Consider the following 21,922-nt stretch of genomic DNA (forward strand, 5'->3'; position numbering starts at 1 on the left):
TTCTCCAGTTACGTTAAATGAGAACCGAGACTTTAAATCGACCGTAATTCAACATTAATACTCAAGAATTTTCCTTTGCTACACTCAGAGAAACATCTCTGATAATATCTATATTGCAGACTCACTGTGTACTTTTCTATTACATTAACTACCAAGGAAGAGTGAGCTTTCGAGTTAAGCCTCTACGGTTGTCGACATTCGAAGATACGCATCCATCTGAATATTTATGTTTCGTTGTTGAATGAATGGGGGATTTTCTTTGTATATAAGTTAAATTTAAGTTCAACGTACTCGCTATTTTATCTTCGTTTTTTAATACTTTTTATTGTTCATCTCTCTGGGTAATGGGGAATGTTAACTGGCGCTTGTAAAATCGACAACTTTTTTTCCTTCCAAAAATAACAATCAGATATCAAATTTAAAAATCAGATATAAATTTTTCATGGCATACGATCTACTGTACGAATAATTAATGAGGAAGCTGTGAACAAGATATTTGAAAAATTTTAATCAATGTTCCAAGGGTGTCCCACTTGAAATCCATTTTTCAAGATTCTCCTTCATCTATATGTAGGGTCGTACTTAAACATAGTTCCACCAAGTTCTACCTGTTCACCCAAGCGAGAAAGTATATCGTCCGCACAAGTTTTCTATACTTCTTCCCTCCCTGCATTATACGCTTGCTTTTTTTTTTCAAAGTCTGGCAAGTCTCTGGTGAGAGACCTGAAGACATCGTGGTGAAATACACCAAAAGAAGGCACATTCAATTATTCAACGAGACTCGATTTCGTCTCTCTTTTTTTCCTATCGAAACAAAAAATCACTCATTCCATCGAACGAGAATCGATATTTATATGGTGGATAGGTAAATTTCTAGAGACGCTAGTTTCCCTCGTGTATTTTGTGTTGACAAGGAAAATAATGACAGTAGCAGGTGCTTCCATTGCTTCTAGAGATAATTGGATTTAGCTATTATTTGATAACACGGAGAGAAAAGGTTGAATAAAAATTACCAAAAAGAAAGATTCAAATTACGCTCCGACAAAGGGACGGATCACGTGAATTATTTCGTAATTTTTACTGGAAAATTTCTCTTCGTATTGAGTGATGGAGAACGAGGTACATGATGGCCCCTACGATCGAGGCTAAATCGTATCCAATCTTTTGTTCCCCAATTTTATAGATATTCTTGTAAAGTTTGTGGTGTATAGCGATATAAAATATTAATGTTTACGTCGATATGTAATTTATCTGTTTTTATTGCAGATAAGGTACCTTCGGAAGCGTCATTCAAGGGAACAGAGTATCTTAAGGTCATGCTCAGTAGAGGTGACCCCATTCTCAGTATGGAGGAGTCCGTGAGTCTTCAATTCAAGACGAGGCAACACAATGGACTTCTGTTCTATTCTGGTAACAATAATCTTTAACTATTCAATTCAATAAAGTTTTTCAGACAATAGAGTTTTTCGCTCCTCGAGGCTAAAAATCTATGAAAAGAATTACCAATCTTCTACTGAAGTATTAGAATATATGAAAAAGAGCTTTTGCATTCGTGTGGGGTATTTGTTCTCGGTGATAAGTTGCAAAAAAATAATATTAAAAATTCTTGTTTGTTATTTTTTTCTTCAATTGATTGATTAATTTTTTATTGTTTTGGATTTCAGGCGAAGGTCTTGATTACTTGACAGTTTCATTAAGAGATGGTGGAGCCGCTGTCAGTATGACATTGGCAAATGGTCGTCTAGATCTTCACATCAAACCCACGAGAATAAGATTCGATGACAACCAGTGGCACAAGATTATCGTCCAGAGGAGGGTGCAGGAGGTGAGTCATTCAAATTATTTATTTATCTGTGTTAATGGGTTGGCAATTCGAAATCTAGTTAATTCAGGTAAGAGTTAAAGGAACAATTCATAGGCGATCCATTGCGTGTTCATCATTTATTCCTGATTATATGTGGGAGTGCATACTTACTTCACGGAAAATAATAATGACGACTTCCTCCGCAGACTTCTGCAACATTTGAATAACTCGGCATGTACTTAGCAAACTCACTTGCACACTTCCACCCCTCGTTAGTCCATTGCATTCAAAATTTATTCTACAGCTTACATATGCCCAAGTACATGCCAGTCACACCATGCTGCAGTTAAAATGTTAAATAGTTGTTAACAAGCATAACAGTATGATGCGGATTCTGTTTTTTTTTTCTCTCTTTGAAAAAAATAATCACGGAAATTAGCTGTCATTATTTCATTCCCCCGCGTTAATGCAACGACCTTATTATCAAGTTCTCCTTGGTGAGTCGAAAGTACAAAGCCGAGTGTTACGTTAAAAATATATACATTTTATCTCGAAGTACGAAAAAACTCACTTTGCCAATTTTTTTTTTGTGAGCCGTTGTCCAGCTTGAGCGCTTCGCATACCCACGGGAATTCACAGAACTTTGTAAATTGGTAGCAAGGGCTGGTGTATGCCTCTTTGACGTGGAAAAACGATGTCTCTCGTTGGGGGGAGTTCATTAAAAATCAAGTGGTTCTCCTAATTCGAGGGGTTTTACGAACGTCGGTATTAAAAGTTAACTTTTCTCAAAATCAGGATACATGGGCTATGCTCTTTGATGAATGAGTAATGCTGGAAGCTTAATGGCATGGCATTGAACGAAAATGTAATAATTGTTAGGTAATGAGGGAGGTATATCTCTTGGGGGTAGTAAGATTGAATATCAGCTGTAAGTCGGAGTAATGACCAAAATTTTGAGATTAAAAAAAAATTGTCCTAGTTCGTGGAAAATCACCTCAAAGACAGACTTGAGCCACCGCAGTACGATGCTAACCACTCTGAATGCTAAGCAAGAGCTGACGCCAGTGGTGTACTTAGCCCCCCCTCAAGCCTCTATCTGCACCCTAAACTTCGTTTCGAAACTGGTGTGGAGCCCTCAACTTCATGCTCTGTGAAGTTAGACGGAAATTAAATTTTTGCTGTGTGCAGGGTAATTCAGATGTACTCGAGATTAATATGAGCACCCGGTTTCCAACAAATGACAAGGTATCATTTGTCAAATACATAATCGATATCTTCGATAATTAGTCGCAAATTTTTGAGCAACTGCAACACATTGTTCTCTATGAATATCCATGCTCGATTTTGAAATGCATCTATTACGCGGTGAAAAGTTTTTGGGGAGTCTCGGGGAAACTTGATACCGTAAAGTTTGACAGTTTCAATCTATTCGATCGGAAGATATCCGCGTGTGAGTGAGTTTACCGTGAAAACTAAGCCCTAGTTGGTGGGTGCGATATTCTATCCGCCTAAACTCTAGATGTGGTACATCGCCAACGGTTGCTTCTCCAAGAAAAGACAGGCGACTGATGGTGATGCGCCAAAACTTTATTCAGCATCTAGTAACAGCGGTATAACTTGACGCTTATGTTTCACTCCTATCAATCTCGATGGATTATCCCTTGTGGAGGAAAAAAAAAATATTTCATCGAGTCAAGTTGGCCGGAATGAGGGCGGGATCCGCATATTTCGTTTGGAATTCGCAGTATCAATCGACCCTGACGCGCGTTCATTTTTCAACTTAACTTGAATCAGACCGAAAATAATATAGAATCAGTATTTTTTTTTTGTTGCTAATCTAACTCATCCCCAGAGTCATTGGCATCAATAGAAAATAACAATATACAATAGTCTGTATGAATATTCATGTACAACGCAGACAGGAGGACGGAAATGAGGAATTATTATTTTGCGTAGGTGTGGTGATGTAATGGCTCATTAAATTTTCCATTAGACTTAGTTCTGGGTGCCATCTGCAACGTAAATACCAACAGCTGTATTTATATAATGCTAAAATGTGACCACATTTCGGAATTATTTTCCCGAATATCATTCCCACTGCGTTAATTTGTGGGAACGGGGTTTCCTGAATTCCATTCGCACTGGATTATCGAATCATGGGAATCGATACCGTTCATCATTCTCATGAGGTAAAATTATTGCTGAATTTTTATTCAATTGTTCATATACTCTAAATTTATTTCCTGTACAAATAATACACGTACAGATGTGTTGGAACAAATTTTAAAAAATCATTGGATTACTGAGACTTTCATGAATTTCCGCTGATCAAAAGAAAAATATTCAACAACATCGAAAAAATGAAATATGAACTATTGATTGCGATGACATTATCCTAGACTCAATTAATGGTAAACGGACAACTCATTGTCATGAGTCACGGATGCGCGATATTCATCAATTTCGGCATTCTATATTGGTTCTAATCAACTGATCCATGTTCGGCGTTTACATTATTCATTAAGTCGAAATCACCGCTTCAGGTGATTCTCCGTCGAATTAATAGAGTTATCGATCATTATTAAATTACATACATGAGTATTGAACCCGTTACGAATGAAGAATGATCCATTCGAATAAGAATAGTTACTTATCTTCGTCTTGAGGATGCTCCTAGTGGTAAAAATTGACCGGTAATTCGTAGATGATGGGATTTTCACGCTCTTATAGGCCATTGATACGGTATAAGCTGTCGGGTAATCCAACGGATTATACTCGCCATCGTGGAATATGCCATCATCCACCTCTTTCCCGCTCCATCCACTGCTTCACTGTACTGAATATCCATGAAATTGTGAATTCACATATTCCACTTTACGCGCTCCGTTACATCGTGAATATATAACGAGAATATGACGCTTTATGTAAGTCGTTGGCAGATTCCTTGATAATTCAAAATATGAAGCTATCGCGCGACATGAGTGCATTTTTTATTGCGTATTAAACCCCATGGAATGAAATGCCATCTAGGGAATTCATGGGGTTCAATTTTGAATTTCTATGCATGGTAATGTCATCTGGTCGGCGAATCTTTTCCAGATTAGGGCATTTTTATTTTCGTTATGATTTCCCGTGAATATTACATCATATTACGCTATATTTATTCATTATTTTATGAATGGAGAAATTCGTTTCATTAATGCCTGGAGTTAATTTCAGGGAGAATTTCGACAAAAGGAAAATTTAATCGTCTCAAGTTATTTAACGACCCTGCATTTTTCCCATGCAGCAAATGCCTCAACAATAGCCCCAGTCTCATAACGAAGTTGGAAAATTCTTCAAGTCCCAAATGATCGATCCTGTTATTGAGAAAACCCCCGTAAATAACCTCTAATTGGTTGTTTCCCCGTCATTTCATTGTTATACCTCACTAGACAATGTAAACCACTGATAATGGCACCTAGTTACTGAATAAAGTACTTCCCGCTAACTAAGCATCCAATTTCTCCGACATTTATATCGATATAGAAATAAATGTTGAAATAAAAAATTCTGTACCAATAGCTACCTCGTTGAACTCACTAGAAAAATATTTCTGTTACAGATATCGTCAATCACGAGATTCTGCAGGGTAAGTACATCAAAAATGATACTTGATACGTGAAAGAGAAGACAATAAGTCTCTCATAGCACAGAAGATGCAAAGCTCTATCATTTATTGTACCGAATATGTGGTAAGGGAAGTTGGGATACAAGCGAAGAGTAGATTGTAGACGAATTGATGCTAGGAAGATGGATCTTGTTAAAAATGATCGTCATTTCTTTGAAAAGGATTTTCTGTCTCACCTTCTTCTCGTGGGGTCTGGAATGGCATCGGTGCTTTATCTTTCCTAGAAAAGTTGCCCCACGGTTTTACACACCGAAGCTACCCAGGTGGTGTAGCGATAAGCCTTCCTCGGGAGAAACGTATCAAGAATAATAACCCTGGAGCATTGAATAAATTCAACTCTCTCCCTCTCGTTGTATTCATTCGAGTAATTGAATTTGATAAGGGACAGACATCGAAAGTGCATCAACGGAAAACTTGAGCTCATTATTGCTGGAGGAAGATACCCAGTGTCTAGTTATCGATCCTGTTACGCGGGAAAGCTTTTTCACCCGGTGAAATCGTAAAATAGGGTGAGAATAAGAAAGTTCTCTAGTCGGGGGGAAGAGGCTATAGAGTTGTGATTGCTTGGGGTGCAGAAATACACGGTCTCGGAAAATCAGACATCATTTGCATCGATTAGCGTCAGAGTCTTCGGGGAATTTGGCGAATGGAAATTGTATCGAATTCTTCGGTAGATAACGAGGAAGCGAGTTGATGCAAAGGTATAGGAACTTTATGGTAAAGTTCTCGGTGTGATTTTCCGAATTTCTCCTCTTTGGTCTTGTAATATTACGCAATTTTCCGAGGATCTTTCCGTTTTGTCCTCCATATTATATTCCACACGTGGAGCTTTGGTCGGAAGTCACAACACCCGGGCTAGGGGATGGATGTAAAACCGCGGACAAAATACTTACAAGAAACAATGGTGGGTCTCCCAAAATTTATGGATTAAAATTCAAACTTGGATGAACACCGGGTGGAGTTGGTTTCACAACAGGATTTCAAATGTCAAGAATTACCAGAGGCAGATACCACTGGGAATTCGTTATTCATGGCGAGTCACACTCTTCTCTGAATTCTGACAGGAGAAAAAAAAAAGGGAAAATAAATCGTGAAAAGTTCCACTTGCAGACTAACTTCCACTAGACGTCGTGATGAATGTGAATCATCGGTAGAAAACTTCAAAGAATTTTACCCGATACACTGGTACAAATAAATTGAAATTTCCGGGCGAGTTTACTCGTTATTTTCTCAAGTGACAGTAAATTCTATTTCACTGAGGAAAAAAAGAATTCATTCAATTTTTAATTATACGCCGCATAATATCGATATCAATATCTCCTTATTTGAATTAATAAGTAAGATTCTATCCAAAAATGATAGGAAGCTCTGGAGAAAATGGCGAAAACGTTAATGTGGATTATCGAGGCCTTGTACTGTCAAATCATGTTCATCAATCTGTATTTGATTAATGGATCATGCTCATTGAAGCCCCCGTACCCTCGCAATACCGGTGTTATCCCTAAATACCGGGAATACGGCAAATTAGTGACGATTTGGGTGATATATCCTATAGCTGCGTCTGTATGTACACTACATTACGAGCGTGGTTTAGCCCAGCGTGTGGTATGTACTTTGTGTATCTCATTAAATATCACTTAGCTCTGCAGATTAAAGTTCACGCGTACTGCCAACTTATCGGTGTCATCAAATAAAAAATTTATTACAAAGAAATTTATTTCTTAATAATAAATTATGAATTGATCCATAATTTTCAGCGAATATTCATCGCCGCGCACTCCCTCGGCCCATAATTTTCATCCAAAACACATGATTAATGTATATATCGATCATAATTTTCTTTGCGCGAAGTCATCAAGGGAATGCATTGAAAATTATGATAAAGAACTTTCTGGGCTGTCGTTTGCACGCCTCTCTCATTCTGAAAGAAGAACGTGAAAACGCGGGTCAAGTGAATTGTGTACCGAGCACATCGTGTTTTGCATTTCACTTTTTCGTACCCTAACCTTTAAATGCAGTCAACTGCAGGCACATGAGTCAACGGAGACAGAAATGCACCACGTTTTTTTTTTCCTCAATTTTTTTTCCGCTCGAGTGAAATTGGCGGAGAAAAGACGCGACTCCTCTCCTGTTTTTGCTCCGACGGCTCCATATTCCCCCGGAATATTCTTTCTCCTCTCAAATAGTGAAAAATGATCAATTCAACACTCGCCCCGGTTAATTCAATTCCTCAAATTATGAAATATGATTCGAGACGGAAACGTAGGGTACAAGCAGAATATCTGAGTTATTAATGAAATTACAAATTAATTCTGCCGGCACGTAAGAAACTCGAGGATATACAGGCAAATTAAACCTCTCCAACGTGCAATATCGTACTTTATTGTACCCGAGATGCATGTTAATCAGTGCAGTTCAAAATGGACAGCGCAGTACATCCCCAATAATAATGGCTCGGAGAATAAAAATTAAAATCCCTTCCAATAAACAGCAGAATGATAAATATTCAGCTAGAATCCTCAGGAGTCTTTTCCCCGATACGGGGATATTAATTACACCCACGAAACTCTATGAAAAATTGGCATTTGTGGATGGAATGAAAGGTCATTAATTAATTAGGCTTCAGAGGGAAATAACCTAGGCAATCGATAAAAGTCACTCCACAGGTCTCTTTCTAATTCTATGATGAATCCCCGTGACATTTCAGTTGGGCGATAAAATCATCCGGAATTTTTCGTTGGCTCTTGATAAATGCACCACTCTCATTGCATCTTCTGAGACAAGGAAGACGTGTTTTTGTCACTAAAATCACTCTTGGTGTGGGACTCAGACGAGCACGTAGTGCACCAGATCCTCGGAAGGTATTGTCGTTAAGCATCGGATTTTCCATGAGTTCTTGTGAAAGCACTCACACCGGGGGAATATTTATTTTAAAAATAACGGCATCATATTATTCAAAGCTAAGGGCTATAATAGGATGGGAATGATATGATGCTTTGGATGAAATCGTCAAAGCAGAAATAAAGTCGCAGCATCTTTCAGATGGAAATTTCGTACCTCATCGTTGTACCGTATTTCAAAAATATTTTCTGTCAATTCTTCTTTGATAAATTCCTCATCGATTATATAATTGGAGTAACATAGGTACACATACACCGGTTACTCTGTTATTTTATCTTTCATCAAGGCAATCAACCCAACTTTGCGACCCAGACACTCTTTTGTTATCGGTACTCACTCTGAAACCTGAATTGTCGCTACCAGACTTCCTCTGCTCAGGGGTAAACTGGCTGGTTCGTGGCGGGACTTTTAATTACAATTCTGTCTGCATTAAATGTTAGAAACGTGCATTCAACGACTTGTCATTTTCCACTTTTTTTTCACCAGCGTAAATACAGACTCACCAGACAAAGAAACAATTTTCAGTTATTAACCGATTCCTTTGCTCTCGGGAATAAATTGAAATTTCGCCGGCAGTTGACCAGTAATTTATAATTGAATCTCCCTGAATGAAACCTTTGAGAAAATATTTATTTCAAGTACTTCCACATGAAATTTTTTTGATTAATTTTTAAACATTTTATCTTACAACGATGAGACGTGAAGAACCAAGAAATTAGTGTGGAACAAAACAGGATGTAAGAATGTTGACATAGAAAAGCTGTTCGCCAAGTGGCGTCTCGAGTTATTTTTCCCCTCAAATTCATCATTGAGATGTTTTTTTTTGTCGGCAAATAAAAGGCCGCAGTGCAGAGAGCACTCTTTACCGCATTATCGCTGTTACTCGACGGGCGTCTAATAAAATCCACCAAAGATCTTACCTCTCCAGTGGAAAGTTCGTTACGAATACTCTTAGAGCCACTTGTATACTATAAAACTCCACCTTATTACCTCATCCCCTTGAGATCACTTTCATTCAAGTAATATTCAACTTTTCCCGTCTATAGACAATAGAACTGCACATTTCTACGGTATTTCGCTTGAAGATGTTTAAACTCTCAGAACGAATAACTCCAATCTCATTTCATTTGTTTTGAGGGCTATTTTGAGGATTTGGAAACAATCCGTGGAAATTATTCACTTGAGCTCACGAGATTCTATTTGTTTCTCCTCTCAACACTCCCAGATCTTCATTGATGAATTGAATAATCTTATGGACAAAATGCATGCGCGAATTTTTTACAGCCGGCTTCGGCAAATATCGATTGCTCCATAATCAATGACGTAGAATGAATAAGTAAATGAGATTATTATCAGTCTGTAGTTTAATGGAAAAATCGAATAGTGTTGTGTGGAATGAATAAAAAAAATGTTTCTCTGCCATTTTGTTTGCAGTTATCAGCGATAGTGGACAGTATTTACGCAGAACACGCCCATACAGCTGGTTCATTCACACGATTGCCCAGTAAACAGCTGTTAGTTGGTGGTGGTGCTGATCCAAAAACACTACAAGGTGCCAAAGGAATCACCAATTTCGTTGGTTGTCTGCGCAAGGTGAGGCTTCATACCAATTTCTAACATGCCATTTCCGCCAAATAGCCATTTTTCATAATTCATACGATAGCTACAAGATCGAGCTCAAGATCTTCCCTGATAATTGGGGATTTGGCTCACCTACTGGAAGTGATAGAACCAATGAACCGTGCTGGATACTTTATGACCCATGAAGCGGAAACGATAGCGACACATGTGTCGAGGTTTCTGGAACCAGTGCACTGGAAATAAGAAAACTAAAGCTATAGAAATAAAACACGCGAGGGACAATATGACGATAATGGAGCATACTGTTGGGTATTGTGGGTCAAACGATGGAATTCCGTTTCATAACTTGGTCCGTTGGTGGCTGTTAGGATTGTCTTCGGGGACGTCATCTGTTCTCGATATAAAAAATAGTTCATGTCCGGTGATTCACTGGAGTTGATATCAACCCAATGAATCCTACCAATCATTATTCCATATGAATAAATTTCGTCCCATTTATTTTTTTTTTTAAGATGAAAAATTTTCAGTGAGAATTCATTCCATCCGAAACATGTGTTTCGAAATCTGTCCCACTCAACAAAAAAAAAATGTCAATTAAGCTGATAACGAAATGAACTCATCTTTTTAAAATTTATTTCTCCCCAGGTCGTGTTCAAAGCTGAGGGCGTTGAGATGGAGTTGATTGAAGCTGTGAAAAACGGCGCCACAGGAGCGACTGCCTGGGGCAGAATTGATTTTCACTGTCGTGAGCCAAAGTCAGATCCCGTCACCTTCACAACCCGTGACTCGCATCTCGTGAGTAGACAATTTTCCAATATAACAATCTTCCATCATCCCTAGTTTAACCCACCGCGATAAAAAAAATGTCAACCGATCCAATCAAATGCCATTCCATCATTTCAACCATGAAAATTAATTGCTCAGCAACCTAAACCTGAATTATTAAAATTGACGCAATCACTATCGCGTATTTCACGAATTAAACTTTTATCGCATTACGAAATATTCTGTTTCGAACCTGACTTGTGAACATGGTATACGGTTGCGTGTTAAAACGCAATTACTTTATTGCATTTAGTTCTAATAACGTTAGAGAAGTTGAACGTCATACGAAATTTTTTTTTTACCTTCAAAACCCATACGCTCACCAGCTATCTGCATTTTCACGAAACACTTGTCTAAAACGAAAGCGATAATATTACCTCGGAGATAACTTTTCTCTTCCGCCTGATTATTTGGTAAATTATATACATGTAATAAACCCATTGAATCGCATATCGGAATTCACGGTTGTCTGATCAAAGGCGCATTAATCCCTACCCCAACCTTTCTAGGCAAATGCATTTTCTCAATTGCATTACATCTGGCATTAACACTGATCGAAAGATACGCTCCACGATAGGATTTTATTGGCAAGAGAAAAATATTGATGGAGATGTTTTTTTTTTCATACAATTCCAGAATCTAGCACCTCGCTAGATTGCAGAAGCAATAATTTTCCCTCCTATATGCATGCATATTTGGTCGGTGCATTGGTGCATTGCGCTAATCCCAAAGGTAGATATGTAATTTTGGGATTGCGAGGGCCGATTGACCGGCTTGGGGTGTTAGACCAAGGTACCAAGTCCCCAGTGGACGAACTAGGATATCTCGCAAACAATATAGAGTCCTGTTTACAACCCCCGTGATCCACTGCTCCAAGTCACACTGATTGATGAATTTTATTTTCTGCCAACCCTTGATTTACCCGAAATATTAATCGCCTTTTGAATTTTTATTAAATATTTTTGTCCTTGGTCTCCGTATAATTACAATCTCGACGAAAATGAGTAGCACCTTTGTCGAGGGTAGATTCACCGCAGCGTCGTGTGTGGTGGACCTGCTAATTCTCCGCAAAGTCCTCTCTATCCTCTAAAACCTCCCTCGAATGAGGGACGTGGCTGATAATTAAAACCCACCACTTGAAACACCCGGCCATCACGTATCGTACAATAGAATGGATCTATCCTGATAATCATATCATATTGTTCAGATATTCCGTCGTACAAGTCTCATGATTCAATTATCCACTCAACAACTAGCGGATTAGATACTCATTACAGATCAGCGAAATTGCTCAGCGAATATATTTCTGTCCACCTTGGAAATTTCCCCGGAAATTTCCTTTTCATGATGAAATGACAAAACGGTGAATGAGGGATTTGGAAAATTATTTCTACTGAGGAGAAGTCAGTCGCGGAAGTTTTAAACCGTTTTGTTGAAATTCGTAGTATATACAAAGTTAAAAACCCACGGTTCGAGGATTACATTCATTATTTTTCATTTTTGCCCCGAATATGTCGTATTTATCTGTACACCGGAAGAAAATTCCGTGTACATTCTTTTTCATTTCTGAACCCCTTTCGATTTAATCCTGTTACCGAGGACAGAAAAAAATATTCATTTAAACTCCCGCCAGAGAAAATTCATAACAACAACTGAGTTGTGAGTTGAGTTTTTCCTCTTTTTTTTGCGGTCTAGCGTGTTTGTCGTGGAATCTGTTTTGCCGAAAGAATATTTTGCGAAGTTATTCGTACTTCGTGACGTGTGTACGCGTCCTTTTTACTGAGGGTTTTGTCAAGTTTGGGGGGATTGTTGAGACTTTTATTGCAGAAATGGACACAAGTGGTCCCTGACATGTTACGTAATTCGTGGAGGGTTTTGTAGCCCCCGGAAAATTGTGAGTAACTGAGTAATGACGCCTGGTGGTTGACCCTTCTTTCACAGTGCTTACCATTTCCCTAAAAGTGTAAAGCTTCTTTTTATGGATGCACATCATTAGCTTGGAAAAAGTTCTGGGGCTCACAACCTAGGTAATAATAAAATAATAGAGCAATATTGTTATCACTGAAAGCTGAAAAAAAATCCATCTTCAAGAGCTTAATTTTTCAATCGGCAAAATTCTCACCCCGCAATCTTTAGCTGGAAATTTTTAAAAAGTAGAAAATCAACTGACAGTAATTGTCGGGCAGGTGAATGTATCATTACAGAGCAACGAATATTCAATAATAATTCCGATGTTATTACCATCAAATAATTGAGAGGATTCGATTTGACCATCAGAGTTGAACGCACAATTCAAATTTCCAGCAATTCACCACTCGATGAAAATTCGTGTAGCAATATTGCCACAGCAGCAGGAAAATTCTCTGAGTTTTTGGGTTGCCGAACCTATCCATGTTAATTAAGCATCGTTAACTCGTATTTACGGTCGGTGATATAATGTTTCCACAAAACCTGACGTGTACATTCTATGAGCTTATACCGGGATTCGGCGTGTTACACCGTTTAATTGAGATTTAACCGTATTTTCGTACTCCTGCTATATTTATTTCAAAATTGTACACCACAAACTATCCAAGAATATTCGCAATGCAATCAAACACTTGGTGGCAAATGCCTCTTCACTTTAATAACCAAAACAGCAGTATAATCTCGGCTAATCCAATTAGGCAGAGACACGGGAATTACTACAAATATCCTCTGTCAGTGTTCTGGAATGTATAGCTCCTTTCTACCCATCCTATTTTCCCTATCTATAGCAAACATTAAGGAATAGGAAAGCGGGATATGGTTTTGAGTTCTATTCCGTTTCGCTACATCTGCATTAATTTCCCTCAAACCTGCATAACTTGTATCACCCGGGTGTAAAGGGGGGTTAAATCTCATGGGGGGCAACCTCTTTCCGCGTGTACAATATAATCCATACTATTTTACCCGCAAATTATTCAACTCACCGGGATTAAATCAAAAATAGTCATTTACTTGTGATTTTTTTTATCTTGAAACGAGCATTCTTTTCTCTCTCTCTCTCTCTCTGTAAAATCGTGGATGAAATAATGACGAATACTTTTCCAGAGAATGCTGAAGGTATGATTTCTTTCGGGGTCGAGTGGCTTTGAGTCGAAAGGCCCCCGGATGCCCTCATTTCCAAATCCAGTACTACAAACTTTTCTACCAACCCAAACCCGTTCAAACTCTTTGCATTCAAGAATCTCGAGAAAATTTATTAGAGTATACTCATCCACAAAACGTATGTACAGATGCCTCGTCTCCCATGAAAATTCTTCGCCACCATTCGACTCACCTTTCCGGTACACTTTGGAGTTGATGAAAAATTTTCAAGGGGCAATGGAGTGGATTCATTTAACGACGCCAATTCCAGTTATAATTTATCGTGGGCTTGATTGAATTCGAGAGTACTCCCCGGAATTATTGGGAATGCCCCAGTTTTTATAGTCTCATTACGCAACCGCAGACCACGACTACCGAAAAATTAATTATCAAAAGAAAAAAAAAATATTACAACGCCAATTAAATTTACGGCTGCCCCAAAATTTTCATTTCATCCTCTGGTCTCGAAATAAATTTGATTGGCAGAAAAAAATTTTCATTGCAATTTATGGCAAATGGCAAATGGTGGATTTCTAGAATTCTCTAAATACTCAGAGATGGCGGGATAATTTCCATCGGATGCAACGTTTGCACAATTTTCGAGTAGATAGCGACTGGTTACATGCGGCAAAGATGCATAAGCACCCAGTGTTACAACATTCACATATACAGTTAACAATATGCAAGTGCAATGTACAGGGCACCCTGGCTTTACTATTTTTAGAGGCGCAATAAAACCTCGTAAAAGCGACTCTTCGTGTATTTCATATTCATTATTAGCGTGCAGCTGTTACGTAACGAACAGCAAATTCAGTCGTGGGAGAGAGAAACAACTATGTAGATATTGTTGGTTATGATGTAGTACTAGTACATGATGGTAATTATAATTTTTACCCCCTTTGAATCGCGTTTTATATTCATTTTTATACACATCTTTGTAGATATATTAATTACAAAAAGAAAACAAATCCTCATTTTCAGGGGAAATATCACACGTTCGTTAATTAATTATTTCATTATTAATTCCCCAATATCGAATTTATTCTGCTCGTTAGAATCAAATTATCTGGATTGCCATTGAATTGTTCATTTATCCATTAATTTAATTCCCCTCAATTACTCATTTCTTCTTAATCAACATTATTCGTTGATTGTGAGAGAATCTCAAATCCAAATCTCTTCTGGAATGAAATCGCCTCCGTCTTCGGGATTAAATCCCCAGGATTATGTGATCACCACCTTCACTCCCAAAATTGACCCGTAAATTTCCCTAAATCATATTTACCTCCAACTAGTGTCTAAAATCAGGGTTTCAACCGGACTATTTTCCCTAATGGTTCTGTAACACTGAAAATTCATGCCATAACACGATTCGGTCAAGTGACTAGTGGAAAGAAAGTGACGGTCAAACATGAAACTTCATTGATATATATTTACGGTGGTATTATTCCTGGACATTTACTCACCATCACACGTCAATCGGGTCAGACGAGTGTAAAAAAAATCCCTTCAACTCCAATAATGCGATGAAATAAATATTTATTTAATTTTTATTTTTTTAATATTCGACAGAACCCGAAACAATAATTTTGACGGGAAATGACAATAGACGCAGACAGCTGGTGCGCATTTACGGTATTCTATGGAATCAATATTATTGTTTTGATTTATTTTAATCTCTTCATACGAGTGAATAGTACCGATAAACCGATATGAATTATGTTGAACATTGGTAATATTTATCAATGCCTCTATCTCTTCACGCATGAGCAATCAATTCAAATGTACAGAGAGAATATTATCTATTAATCAATCCTCTATTACAGAATACCGTGGATTCCAGTGATGAAAATTATGTGTTCGCATGCTTTCATAAATATGTAACATTCTTTACAGCTCTCATGTCACCGACCAGAAGTGGCAATTTTTTCATTGAAAAAAATGATAAACTGAAGTCACAGACTTGATCAATTATCTCAATTCCGATTGCATAAAATAATAGACCAATGGGTGAATCTTAAACGGAAAAAATATAATTAAAATATATATATTGAAAAATCAGGAGTTGATGCACGGAGAAAAAAATGCTAGAATTTTTCCGGTGTCATCGCGAATGCAACGAAAAAAAAAAACACGATTTCTCAATTTAACAGATTGAAAATTAATTGTTGTATGAATCCGATAATTAAATAGTCATTGAGTATTCAATAAGATTGAGTGATTTACCACTAGCCAAATGAAAATTTGTTGAAGTTTAGAAAATAAAAGATGAATAATTCAATCGGTGAATTTGACCTAGATCCACTCGAGCGTTAATATTTCTCGTAAATTTTCTCTCCGTGTGACAATGTCTAAAATTCATGTAAATGTTGTCATGTGTGTGCCGATGGGAATTCGATGATGGGCGGCCAATAAAAGAAGTCATCTTCATCATCGGTGAATGGAAGGCGACTTCACGGCGCCACCGTCACCTTCACCAGCCCAGAGTCCCACCTGGTAAGCTCAGTAACCCAGCTTTAGCAGAGAGAGAATGAGCAAATTGAAAAAAAAAAAACCAATCTCAAAGAAAGCGCAATGAATAAGAATAAATAAACAGGCACGTTTTTCCTGAATGATCAGTTAAATGATTAAAGCAAGGAAGAAAAAGAGCTCTCTCTGCACCGCCACTATCTGGCGCGCTGACTGGCCGGCCGTCTCACCCAACACCGCACCACCTTTTTTTGTCATTGGCTAATTTCACGCGAATATCTTAGCTTCTAGAGACGAGCGATACGCACTTGTCCTTATCAATACCTTATCATCCTCACCGGTACACCTCACCACCCCACCACCCCACCCCTTCACATTTTCAATTACACGCAATCTGACATTTTTGGTCATATCATTCAGACAAACTGCAAAACCTGAAATTCTCAGAAATTTGTTGAAAACTCGAAAAGATTATCCTCGGATCGGTCATTGAAATTGAAAATGAGAAAGTTGATGAAAATATGACCAAAATGTTGAGCATCATGCAACTCCTTAGCGAATGGGTTAGGAATCACCACGGAATTTTGTTACGTCACCTAAAAAAATTATCATACTCCCTCAACTTGAAAAAAAAAAATCATTAACCAGAGAATTAGTCTAGGAACTACAAATGAATCACTCGCTACGTTGCACCGTGCACGCTATTTCATTTTTAAGCGAATTTAAAGAGAAAAAAAAAAGGAAAAGAATTGCGGAAAAATGAAGACAGAGGAGGACGGCTATCATTCATTATCATGCATGGTAACTCACAAAAGTCGTGTATTTCAGTGTGAGAAAAGGGATAAAAAGACACGGAAAGGGCAGTACCGACCGGAAGTAACTGGTGGGTAGCGACCGATAAGTTCTACCTCTTTTCCGTCACCTTTAGTACTCGACTTTTCCGGAACCCAAGATAAAACGAGATTTCCCTCCTAAAAAAAAATACTCGAAAAAGATAGTCCTCTTTTTAAAAAATAATTCAACGTTTTTGTTATCATGAAGCCATTAAAATTGCCTCAACATCTCGTTTCATATATTATTGTATATATTCTTATAATATTGTTAACAAAAAACGTTGTAGTATTTTTTGGAAGGAGGATTCACTCAGTTTGAAGAAAAAGGAAAGACCTCTTTACAATTTTTTCCGTCATCTCCATCGGAATGATGTATTGCAACACGAACTAGTCAAATTCGTCGAGTCCACAATGTTTTAGTTCGTGCACTAAATTGCATGGAAAGAAGAAACGATGAACGAAATATAACGCACTGAACATACCGCCTTGCATGCCAATGCCATTATCTCTCCACTCGATTATTATTTTCTTTTACAGGTTATACAACACCGATTACTAAACAACAGTGCAATCGAGAGTTTGATGTTATCATCAGATTTATCTTTTATTATTTTCATCCTGAGTAAATACCCTTTTTTTATATCTATATCAGTGGTACCAAATTATTCATCAGTTCATCGCAGAAATTCATAGATCGTATTTTCGAATCGCGGTATATTTCCGAACAAAATTCCTGTGTGTCATCATTACCTAACTTGTTCCCAGTAGAAAATATCAGTTCGGTGAATGAAGAAATAATTTCTTATTCTCAAGACAGAAATTTCTCAACATTTTTCTTGAATATAGTGAATATTCACTGATGAAAAAAATATGAGGAAAATGAGTTTCCCAGTCCGTGAAATTCTCTTCTAACATGAACAAATTGCTATCTGTTTATTCAGAGGATCAATTACGGGCTTGCAGGATTCCCTTTCCCGGACTTTAATAGAAATATCCTTACAGTAAATAAAAGAGTAATTTGCTATTTAATTTTTATTGACATTGAATCGTTTTATTTTCTCCGAAAATGAGAGATATTATTTTATGAATTCATCATTCAAATGGGTATAAATATTGGTAGCAAGTTAAGTAATCGGCATTAATACCTGTATTTTCCCAATCCACCAAATAATATGAAATTAGGTAAATATTCGCCGGGTGGGGCTCTAGCACGTTTCAGTTAATTACCGAACATAATCACAGGAATAATCTGCAGTGATGGTTATTCTCTGGTTCAAGTATATGGTTAAAACAGACGGGACCCTCGAGGGAAGTGAAATCCACTTCTGAATACATAAGAAATGCTAGTCAATCCGGAAAGAAACGCGAAATGGTGAAATACGCGAGGGGCGCGTATTATTTACGACTGCACAACACGCGAAACAATCCGCCTAAAAAGTGTTACATTCCGAGCGCATAAAAAAAAAACATTCATTCCAATGAATTTTAATGAAACTTGAATTAATCTACCGAATTCTAGTCCAATTATTTAATCGGGAAAATTGGCATAATAATATTTTGAAAATCGGTTCGATTGACCGAAAATTGACGGAGCAAGAGTGCTTGATGTTTGAAGACACTGACAGACAGAATAATTTCCGGAAATTTCTCGGTAACTCAGGAATAATTCGATCGTTCAAATGGCGCTCGGTCATAATTCGCTCAGTCCTCCCGAAAATTAAACGAGAGGCTGTCGTCGCAAAGACGCATAGAATAAAGATCAAGTCCGGTTGAAGTTTGATAGTTGGCAACTTCACAAGGGAAATGTGGTTTCTGATGCTCAATTCCCTGAAGAGTAACATGACATGTTCCAAACCCACAGCATTCCCACGGAACGTACCCGCAGTGTCGCCACACTTCCTCATAGTCCCTGTGGACTAAAACGAAATAATGACCTTGAGGTTGAGGGGTAAAGTAGGAAGGGGTGGTTTTGCCAACCACTGGAAAACTAACTTAACGCCTTCAGCCATTTCAACTTTAAAAGTATGCGGAGTCGATACACCTCGGGATTAATATACACGTCTTAGTTAACTTCTCAAGTTAAACAGGATTAATGCTATCAAGGCTGAGGGAATTCTTCATTATTGATCAACCCCCAGATGCTTCATATATATTCATAACTCGTTTCCTCGGATTTTCCGGAAAAGCAAGAAATATTGAAGAAATATTTTAAAGATTTCAGATTTAATTTGATAATTGAACGTAATGGAGTACCAAGCGGTAAAAGCTACTCAAATATGGTCGAAAGAGATGAAAGAATTTCAGAGAATATATTTTTTTTCTTTGATATTCATTTTTGTTCAGTTGTGTATTTTGTCGATGGTAAAAGCATGCCTCACTTGGTGTATTTAACGATCTGTTGAATCTCCACGGGAGGAAAGCACTAGTGAGACTAGTTGATAAAGTACGGGAAAATTTAAAGAGTGGTATAGGGTGTGAGGGTGGCAGATCTAAGGGTTGTTGCTGGTAAAGTCTTCGTCAATGTAAGTTGTGCAGTGGAACGAGTTTTCGTATCTTCTGTGTGTCCAAGGTATCTCGAAATTTTACCCCTGGAAGTAGCAGAAAACGAATTGGACACACTGAGGTTGGCTTTACTTCAAAGTACTGTGAAAAGGTATGGGAGTGACTGTGGACCTTGGAAATCGTACCTTCCTACATTTCAACGAGTGTGATTCTGGATTTAGAGGGAGATAGCATTTGGGTTAGAGGTTGTCGAGTGTCGTCTGACATACGGCAAAGTTCTCTCAACTATCTCCAGTGATAAAAGAACTACCGCTAAATTAGAAGAACATCAAAGGACTTAATTTTTCTTTTACCCAGGAAAGTTGAGATTGTCGAAAGTCCCGGGTACTATCTTTCAACAGTTTTTATTTCACACTCTCAGGCCTCACCTCCAAAATTTCCCATCTCATGGAGATATTGATTGAGACACCCTAAAATCAAATTGAGTCTCACATTTTTTATCGGTATATTTAAATTGATTCAAGTCCATCCTCTGGATTAATTCAAGTTCATTTTTTGATCCTCGAGTTACGCAGTCTCAAGTTTAAAAAAAAAGAATTGCTTTGTGTGTACGATTGCATCGTTGCAGATGAGTGAGTCCAGAGTGAGTGAGTCGAGGTGCTCGAAGTGTAAAGGTCCTGGAGATTAGTAAATAATTTATTTCAGGAAGTAATTTAACTTTTCTAATTGATCGTCTATGTTAGCCGCAGTGGCTCACCAGCAAACTGCGACTTGCACTATAACCACCGAGAGGGTCGAGAGGGTGAGTGAGAGAGAGAAAAAGCGATAGAGTTGACAGTATATACAGGGGATTTTAGGGCAAAAGGCCAGACCTAGAGTTTTGGAGATGAAATATCCCCGAGGCGTACTGAGGGGGTGGAAAACAGGGGTGGATTCGTGCGGTTGAAGTAAAATAGAATGAAATGAAAGAGGAAAGAGCTACTGGAGATAGGGGCGGTGGGGTAAATGGGGTAGGAGGGGGTTTCAGTTGGAAGAATAATGCCGACCCGAGGCGACGACCGGAAGTGATCCTCGACGGTCGTTAATCGTCGGTGAGTTGGCGAGAAGCCGCGCATCGTTATCCTACTAGCAATGTCGATATTCATCATCTCTTTTTTTTTTTCCTCCATTACTTCAGTTTTTTGTCTCTCGCATTATTTTTGACTCGACCACCGGCTAATGCATACTTAAACTCTCGACGGGCTTGACCTAGTAATTGTTCAGGCACCTGACTTGTGAATAAAATCATCATTCAATCAAAAATGGAGATTGCCATTTTGTTTTTTTTTTGGGGGGAGTGTATTGATTGGTTTGTCGGTGTTGTAGAAGAATCTGGAGCAATTTCGTTTCACTCTTTAGCGGGACTATCACTCAATAAACCGGCGACAATAAACCTCGCGCACTCAAACTCTATCAAGGCCATCTTGCAAGACCTGATTTAATTATTCTGTGCCAGTTGTCTCGGGAGTCCAATTGGGCCAACAAATTTCAATGATGCAATTATCGGAAAGCCTTCTCATTGGAGATTCTGGAGTGAATCTCGTCGAATCTCTGTTTTCTCGATTATCTCTGCCATTTGCGTCATCTTTCGAGAGACAGTGCAGTTTATGTACTATTAAAAAAAAAAAAACCATTTCAATTGTCAGAAACTTGACCTGAAAATCTGAAAAGATTAAATGAAAAAATCTTCATTTCCTGCTCAATCAATTGGGCGGACATCTATTGATATTTCTGCACGTGAATTTTCAGGTGCCTAGGAATTCAAGGCTTTTATCGGTATTGTAATGCATTTGCCCTGTATTATTCATTTTTTTCGTGGTTAATTAATGGAAATCGATGCATAATTATAACACGAGCGGAGAAAATGCAATGGACGAAAAACGATAATTGCAAATTGGAATATTCGGAATTCATCCACTCGCAAGTTAATATTTCGATCTTACGAGGTCACGTCCATTGAAATTTCATGGATTATCTGTTGAATGGATTTTTTATTCCGCGCTCATCACCAAATACTTCACTTGGACGGAATTTATCACGTGCATTCATCTAATTCACCACCGGGTAAACTTCCTAGAAAAATTTCCACTGAAAAAAAAAACAGAGTCCCATAAATCTCCGTAAACATTGCAGCTAATTTGCCTCACACAGCTGGGAATATTTTTAATCCCCAAAAAAGGAGAATTACGC

General features: G+C 38.0%; 1 protein-coding gene across 1 annotated transcript in view; it reads left to right on the plus strand.

The window, feature by feature from the left end:
* The window catches only part of LOC105266942 (neurexin-1), a 98,015-nt gene that overhangs the window by 38,696 nt on the left and 37,397 nt on the right, over positions 1-21,922 (plus strand). The window contains exons 4-9 of the mRNA XM_011305456.1: positions 1,267-1,410; positions 1,665-1,825; positions 5,409-5,435; positions 9,810-9,968; positions 10,602-10,751; positions 16,308-16,385. Of these exons, the coding sequence (XP_011303758.1) occupies positions 1,267-1,410; positions 1,665-1,825; positions 5,409-5,435; positions 9,810-9,968; positions 10,602-10,751; positions 16,308-16,385 (719 nt within the window). The remainder of the gene's footprint in view (positions 1-1,266; positions 1,411-1,664; positions 1,826-5,408; positions 5,436-9,809; positions 9,969-10,601; positions 10,752-16,307; positions 16,386-21,922) is intronic.

Source organism: Fopius arisanus, unplaced genomic scaffold (assembly GCF_000806365.1).
Source record: "Fopius arisanus strain USDA-PBARC FA_bdor unplaced genomic scaffold, ASM80636v1 scaffold00042, whole genome shotgun sequence".
In the NCBI taxonomy this organism is placed as follows: domain Eukaryota; kingdom Metazoa; phylum Arthropoda; class Insecta; order Hymenoptera; family Braconidae; genus Fopius; species Fopius arisanus.